Here is a 7,843-nt window from a genome sequence, read left to right on the forward strand (position 1 = left end):
TCATTAATGGCTTCTCCATGTGCCTCTCCCATCCCATTACATTACCACTGCCTGCCAGAGACAGTTTCACTTGTACTTATGCTGTACAATTTTCTAGCCTGTAGTGCCCTTCAGCCAATACCAGCTTTCTAAGTCCACCCAAAGCTTGGAAAAGATTGCAGAAGTGTGGGATGTTGATGCTTCTCAGCAGTCTGTACCACAAGGAATTCTTGTCTACTAGGTATCTGTTCCTCAACACCAGCAGCCTCTGGCAACAGCAGAAGGGCCATTTTGGATAAGACCAACGGTCCGCCCAGCCCAGCATCCTGGCTTCGGACAGTGGTTAATACAAGACACTTCAGGAGAATTTAACAGAACAGGGCAATTATTAAACAAAGCTTAAGGGCTCAGAGCATGGACTAGCATCCCTGCCCATCCTGGTGAACAGCCATTGTTGGACCTGTCCTCTAAGAACTTATCTTATTCTTCCTGAATCCAGTCACTCTTGCCCTTCACATCATCTGGCAGCCTGTGCCACAGACTGTGCATAGTGTGAAGAAACACTTTTATTTTAAACCTATTAATTTCATTGGGTGACCCCTGGTTCTGGTCTTACATAAAAGAATAAAATTGTGAAGCATGTAGAAGAACATAATTTGTTGGACAAAAGTCAACATGGTTTCTGTAAAGGGAAATCCGGTCTTACTAATCTATTAGAGTTCTTTGAAGGGGTTAACAAACATGCGGACAAGGGGGATCCAGTAGATATAGTATACTTGGATTTTCAGAAAGCCTTTGACAAGGTCCCTCACCAAAGGCTCTTGTGTAAATTACATGGCCATGGGATAAGAGGGAAGGTCCTTTCTTGGATTGAGAACTGGTTAAAAGACAGGAAACAAAGGGTAGGAATAAATGGTAAATTTTCAGATTGGAGAGGGGTAATTAGTGGTATCCCCCAAGGGTCAGTCCTGGGACCAATCCTTTACAACTTATTCATAAATGATCTGGAGAAAGGGGTAAGCAATGAGGTAGTAAAGTTTGCAAGTAATACCAAACTGTTTAGGATAGTCAAGACAGAAGCAGACTGTGAGGGACTCCAAGAAGATCTCACCAAACTGAGTGATTGGACAACAAAATGGCAAATGAAATTTAATGTGGATAAGTGTAAAGTAATGCACATCGGGAAAAATAACCCCAACTATACGTACACTATGATGGGGGCTAATTTGGCTACGACAAATCAGGAAAGAGATCTTGGAGTTATCGTGGACAGTTCTCTGAAAACTTCCACACAGTGTGCAGCGGCGGTCAAAAAGGCAAATAGGATGCTAGGAATTATTAAGAAAGGGATAGAAAATAAGACCCAGACTATCTTACTGCCCCTGTATAAAACTATGGTACGCCCACATCTTGAATACTGTGTACAGATGTGGTCTCCTCACCTTAAAAAAGATATTTTGGCTTTGGAAAGGGTTCAGAAAAGGGCAACTAAAATGATTAGGGGTTTGGAACGGGTCCCATATGAGGAGAGGTTAAAGCGACTGGGACTTTTCAGTTTAGAAAAGAGGAGACTGAGGGGGGATACGATAGAGGTATATAAAATCATGAGTGGTGTGGAGAGGGCCAATAAAGAAAGTTATTTATTAGTTCCCTAAATAGAAGAACTAGAGGACACCAAATGAAATTAATGGGTAGCAGGTTTAAAACTAATAAAAGAAAGTTCTTCTTCACTCAGCGTGTAGTCAACCTGTGGAACTCCTTGCCAGAGGAGGCTGTGAAGGCTAGGACTATAACAGAGTTTAAAGAGAAGCTAGATAATTTCATGGAGATTAGGTCCATAAAAGGCTATTAGCCAGGGGATAAAATGGTGTCCTTGGCCTCTGTCTGTCAGAGGCTGGAGAGGGATGGCAGGAGACAAATTGCTTGATCATTGTCTTCAGTCCACCCTCTCTGGGGCACCTGGTGCTGGCCACTGTCGGCAGACAGGATACTGGGCTAGATGGACCCTTGGTCAGACCCAGTACGGCCGTTTTTATGTTCTTATTCACTATTTCTACACCATTCATGATTTTATAGATCGTTATCATACCACCTCTTGCTCATGTCTTTTCCAATCTGAGTAGTCCCTATCTTTTTAATTTCTCCTCATACGGCAACTTTTCCATATTCCTAACAATTGTTGTTGCCCTTCTCTTCATATTTCTCAATTCTAATATACCTTTTTGGAGAAGGGGTGACCAGAACTGCATGGAGGATTCAAGGTGTGGGTGTTCAATGGAATTATACAGAGGCATTAGGATATTAACTAATTAATTAATGTTAGGATATCTGTATCCCTTTCCTAATATTTTTACTGCCTCTGCAGATTGAGTTGACATTTAGAAAACTGTCCACAATGACTAAGATCTTGAGTGGTAAGCTAATTTAGTACCCATCAGTTTGTATGCATAGTTAGATATTTGCCCAGGTGCAGTACTTCGCATTTATCAACATGGAATTTCATCTGCCATTTTGTTGCCTAGTCACCCAGTTTTGTGAGATCCCTTTGTGACTCTCTGCAGCCTGAGAGGTAGAGAAGTGTCTCCTGTTTGAAAGAAACTCAATTACTACCTTCTGATGAGCAGCCCTAACTCAAACAGATCTTGAGCACATTATTTTGAGTATACACACATCGATCCTCACTGGTTATCTGTGCACGTTTCACAAGGATTATGACCACTAGGGTGACAAGTTTCAGTTGAGATCTATGTGGCAGTCTGTGGCAAACAAATATGTAAAGGCCAGATTCAGGGGATCTCTGTAATCCTTGGTAATCTCTCTCTAATTTGGCAACAAGAGGTCCCTGAGGCACAGAGACAATGTTTTGGACATGAATTCCTCCTTGGCTGAAGTGGAATTATAAACTCTTCTGTGCAGGCTCTTCTTTCGCCAAGCCTAACAGAATCCTCTGCTGAATGAAGATGTCAATACTCTTGCCTATCTTATCTTTTACATAGTTTCTATGGGCTAAATTCTGCTCAATTATACCAATGCAGAACTTCAGTGAAGTCTCAGGGAAACTGGCCCTATTGAAGACTATTTGGGGTTACTTACTATCCAGTCATTTCTAGCTGCTCTTCTAATCAGGGCCAGCAGAGGGGTTCTCATCCACCTGGCTGTGCCCACTGGAGGACGCTGAAGCAGAGAGGAAGAGACAGACCATTGTGCCAAGTTGGCAGCAGCCACCCCCCTCACCTTGAAATTGGTCAGTTCGGAGTCCTTCTGTTTGAGTATCTCGGCCATGTAGTCTATGAGGTGCAGGCCAAATGCATTCTTCGTGGTGATTCTCTGAAACAGAGCACATAAGTCAACCTTTAGCTTTGGAAAGTCATGTCCCTCAATTCAGTTACATGAGCAACTCTTTTTGGGGGGACAGGGGAAATCTCTTCTTTGGGGAGCAGTTCAAGGCCTGACACTGTTCAGCATTGTCATCAGTGATCCACACACAAATACATAAATCTCAGCTGTTAAAATCTGAGGCTAGCACAAAGATCAGCAGAATGGTAAATACTACGCATGACAGGAGTCACAGTGATCTGTATCCCTGGGCAAACTGTGCCCATTTAAAACACACTGTTGTAATGCAGCCAAAGGCTAAGTTTACACATCTAGGCATAAAGAATGCAGACTACACCTTCAGAGTTCATCAATTATAAGTTATTGCCAACATCTAGGCTGAGCTCCTGCATAGCACAGGCCAAAGAACTTCCCACAATCCTATCCTGTTTGAACTAGAAGGTATATTTTAGAAAAATATCCAAACATTATTTAATTAAATTTCCCAACGCGTGGGACTCCACCATGACCACTCATGGTGAGCTCTCCTCACGGTTAACAATTTGTGCCTATTTAGAGTCTGATCTTGTCTAACTCCCACTTCCAGCCACTGGCTCTTGTTCTCTCTGTCAGACTGAAAAGCCTTCTATTATCCCATTTCTGGGGTCCCGAACTCCTCGCAATCAACTGGTCGAGCCCTCCCCATCGACGGGTTGGTGACCATAGGTCTACACCCTTCCTGGGTTGGTGACCATGGGTCTACACCCTTCCTGAATTGTCAGAACTGGGCATAGTATTTCAATAGTTACTGTACTGCTGCCAAATACAGAAGTTAAATATCCTCTCTGTTCCTACTCAGTATTCCCCAGTTTATCCCTCCAAGGATTGCATTAGACCTTTTGGCCTCAGCATCATACTGGGAGCTCATGTTCAGCTGATTATATGCCACGACCTCCAAGACTTTTGCAGAGTCACTGCTTCCCAGGTTCACAATAATGATTGGAAGGGACCTCTAGGAGTCACTAAGTTCATCCTCTGTCCCCCGGCTGAGGCAGGATCAAGTAAACCTAGACCACTCCTGACAGGTGTCCATCTAATCATTTCTTAAAGACCTCTAATGATGGGGATCCCACAGTCATCCCTGGAAGACTATTCCAGAGCCTAACTTTCCCTCAGAGTAAGGTCATGTCTACAATTGCAATTAAACAACAGTAGTTTTGTTGTTCACAGTTTGCTGCATCAAGTGCAAATGTCACTCTTGTCGCCATTTGAGAGGGGTAGAAGTATTTCATTAGCAAAAGCACTAACAAACAGCGTTTACACTGCCCAACTTAACAACAGGCCTATGTCGACACAACCTTGTTGCTAAAAAGCAGCACAGTGTAGACAAAGCTGTTAGAAAACTTTGCCTAAAATCTAACCTAAATCCCCCAAGACTTCTTGGCCTATCTCCAGGCAACATGGAGACTAGTCCTCCTTAGAACAGTCAATCACATATTTGAAGACTGTTGGCAGGTACCTACACAGCTTCTATTTCTCAAAACTAAACAGGCTCACGTATTTTAACCTTTCCTCTCAGGGCAGGTTTTCTAACCCTTTTCATTTCTGTTTCCCTCCTCTGAATTCTTTCCAACATGTTCACATCTTGTTCACAACTTCTGCACCCAACCTCCATCCCAGCCCCAGCACCTCCTCCATTAACACAGAAGTGTGCAGCCCTTTGACCACTTACCAAATTCTTGGAGCGGCCCATCAAAAATTATTGCCGGTTCCTGCTGTAGCATATGCATAAGAGCCTCAAACATCACCATCCCCAGCAGGCTATGCCACCTCTTTCAGATTTGTGTTTAGGTATGAGCTGCACGTGTAGAACTGCCCCACCTTAGAACCAACTTTTTTCAAAGCTAGCTTGCTGTTCTACATGCAGAACTATTTTCACTCACATTCTCTGTTGACAGCTTGATGCAGGTGGAATAGTGATCTGAAATCTGGGTGTTTGTCAATTTCGGGATCACAGGTACAGAAATCTCAGCTGACCTAAAGAAACAAGCAAAAACCTCTGCTTTAGAGAGCAAAGCTTCCCCCTGAACTGCAAGGCACAAGAGAGCAGGTATAAAACACACACGTTATGCACTCAGAAATGCCTTCTTATCCTTGAGTCCTGGCCTTTAGCACAACTCTACCAGCATATTTACCCACCTCCGCTGGTACTATCCCAGACCAGGGCATATCCTGCATGCAATCATCAAACTTGTACAGACCTGCTTCACATGGGCAACCTGGACTAGTGAGTAGGCTGCATGAATGGACCTCAAGATTGTCGTTAACCAGGGCTCAACAAGCACGGCGAAAATCCACTCACCAGCCCCGCACATGCGCCAGACCCGCACTACGCATGCACGCACCACCGGTGAACGGGGCGACCGGCTGAAATCCACTCGCCATGGGCGAGTAGATAAGCAGATTTGTCGAGCCCTGGCCGTAACCAAGACAGTATCCAAGGATAAGGTAGTTTTGTTAACGGTAGTTGCGTACCTAGAATTTGTGGGGTGTACCAATTGCACCACAGCAGCACTTTGATGGATGCAGTGGAAGAGCACAGTTTTCACAATGTTGTGTACAATCAGTACGCACCTCACTTCAGGCACCCCTACCCCTCTATGTGTGTGTCACTTCTGTAATACAGGCAGGAAAAAAAAAAACTATCCCGATGGACACCAGCAGAATCTGGCAACTCTGTGCATGGGCTACGGTAAACCAAATGTCTGGTGGACCACACCTAGAACCCTAATGGGCTGCAATTTGCCTGTCACTGATCTGACCTGTTGGAAATGGACTTCACAGAGAGGGGTGACTCATTGCTGCTGAGATGCAGATCAATGGCCCGGGAGCGTCGTCGCTGCTTCCTTTCCTGTTCATCGTCATTCCCCAGAAAGCTGTCAAGCACCGGAGTGTTGGAGGCACTGAGAGGCTGCCGCCGGGTGCTGGGGGACACGAACACACCATTGGAGGAGGCACTCTGGCTGCGACCATGACACTGGGGTGTGGAACCACTCATCTTCCTTGCAGGGCACAGCTGAGAAATCAAAGACAGGTGATGAGCTAAAGAGACCTTATCTTCTGCCCCGGCCTGCTGCCAGTAACTGCTCTGAGACCGCTCCTCTTCCCCCCCCCCCCCCCGGCTACCTTCCAGTAACTGCCCCGAGACCGCTCCTCTGCCCCCCCCGCCTGCCCCCCCAGTAACTGCCCCGAGACCGCTCCTCTGCCCCCCCCGCCTGCCCCCCCAGTAACTGCCCCGAGACCGCTCCTCTGCCCCCCCGCCTACCCCCCAGTAACTGCCCCGAGACCGCTCCTCTGCCCCCCCGCCTGCCCCCCCAGTAACTGCCCCGAGACCGCTCCTCTGCCCCCCCGCCTGCCCCCCAGTAACTGCCCCGAGACCGCTCCTCTGCCCCCCCGCCTGCCCCCCAGTAACTGCCCCGAGACCGCTCCTCTGCCCCCCCGCCTACCCCCCAGTAACTGCCCCGAGACCGCTCCTCTTCCCAGCCCCCGCCTGCCCCCCAGTAACTGCCCCGAGACCGCTCCTCTTCCCAGCCCCCGCCTACCCCCCAGTAACTGCCCCGAGACCGCTCCTCTTCCCAGCCCCCGCCTGCCCCCCAGTAACTGCCCCGAGACCGCTCCTCTGCCCCCCCGCCTGCCCCCCAGTAACTGCCCCGAGACCGCTCCCCTCCCCCCCTTGCCCGTGACGCGCTGGCCCCGCTGTCTCCCCCCCACTTACCGCTTCCCGGTTTGAATCGGCGCGCGCTGACACTGCGCAGTCGCGGCGGTTCTGACGCGCCAAGCGCACAGAGGGGGCGGGGCTACGGGTGCCGAGAGGCCAAACCCTGAGCGACCCGCGCTGCGGATGGTGGGTAGACACGGGGGCGGGGCTGCGGATGGGGAGCGGGGGGGCAAGGCTAGGAGTGGGCGGGCGGGGGCTGTGAATGGGGAGTGGGGGGGCAAGGCTAGGAGTGGGGCAGGCAGGGGCTGTGGATGGGGAGTGGGGGGGCAAGGCTAGGAGTGGGGCAGGCAGGGGCTGTGGATGGGGAGTGGGGGGGCAAGGCTAGGAGTGGGGCGGGCGGGGGCTGTGAATGGGGAGTGGGGGGGCAAGGCTAGGAGTGGGGCAGGCAGGGGCTGTGGATGGGGAGTGGGGGGGCAAGGCTAGGAGTGGGGCAGGCAGGGGCTGTGGATGGGGAGTGGGGGGGGCAAGGCTAGGAGTGGGGCAGGCAGGGGCTGTGGATGGGGAGTGGGGGGGCAAGGCTAGGAGTGGGGCGGGCGGGGGCTGTGGATGGGGAGTGGGGGGGCAAGGCTAGGAGTGGGGCGGGCGGGGGCTGTGGATGGGGAGTGGGGGGGCAAGGCTAGGAGTGGGGCGGGCGGGGGCTGTGGATGGGGAGTGGGGGGGCAAGGCGTGGGGCAGGGGCTGTGGATGGGGAGTGGGGGGGGCAAGGCTAGGAGTGGGGCGGGCAGGGGCTGTGGATGGGGAGTGGGGGGGCAAGGCGTGGGGCAGGGGCTG

General features: G+C 49.9%; 1 protein-coding gene across 5 annotated transcripts in view; it reads right to left on the reverse strand.

Moving 5' to 3' along the window:
• The window catches only part of NCAPH (non-SMC condensin I complex subunit H), a 30,783-nt gene that overhangs the window by 22,421 nt on the left and 519 nt on the right, over window positions 1–7,843 (reverse strand). The window contains exons 1-4 of one of the 5 annotated variants that reach the window (XM_075911054.1): window positions 7,070–7,150; window positions 6,117–6,370; window positions 5,238–5,331; window positions 3,214–3,306 (exon numbers count right to left, since the gene is read on the reverse strand). In XM_075911054.1, coding sequence (XP_075767169.1) covers window positions 3,214–3,306; window positions 5,238–5,331; window positions 6,117–6,352 — 423 coding nt within the window. In that variant the 5' untranslated portion in view covers window positions 6,353–6,370; window positions 7,070–7,150. Of the gene's footprint in view, window positions 1–3,213; window positions 3,307–5,237; window positions 5,332–6,116; window positions 6,475–7,069; window positions 7,151–7,843 lie in introns of those variants that run through there. The other 4 variants (XM_075911058.1, XM_006128947.3, XM_075911057.1 and 1 more) reach the window with 4 other exon arrangements.

The sequence above is a fragment of the Pelodiscus sinensis genome, chromosome 28, assembly GCF_049634645.1.
Source record: "Pelodiscus sinensis isolate JC-2024 chromosome 28, ASM4963464v1, whole genome shotgun sequence".
Taxonomy (NCBI): domain Eukaryota; kingdom Metazoa; phylum Chordata; order Testudines; family Trionychidae; genus Pelodiscus; species Pelodiscus sinensis.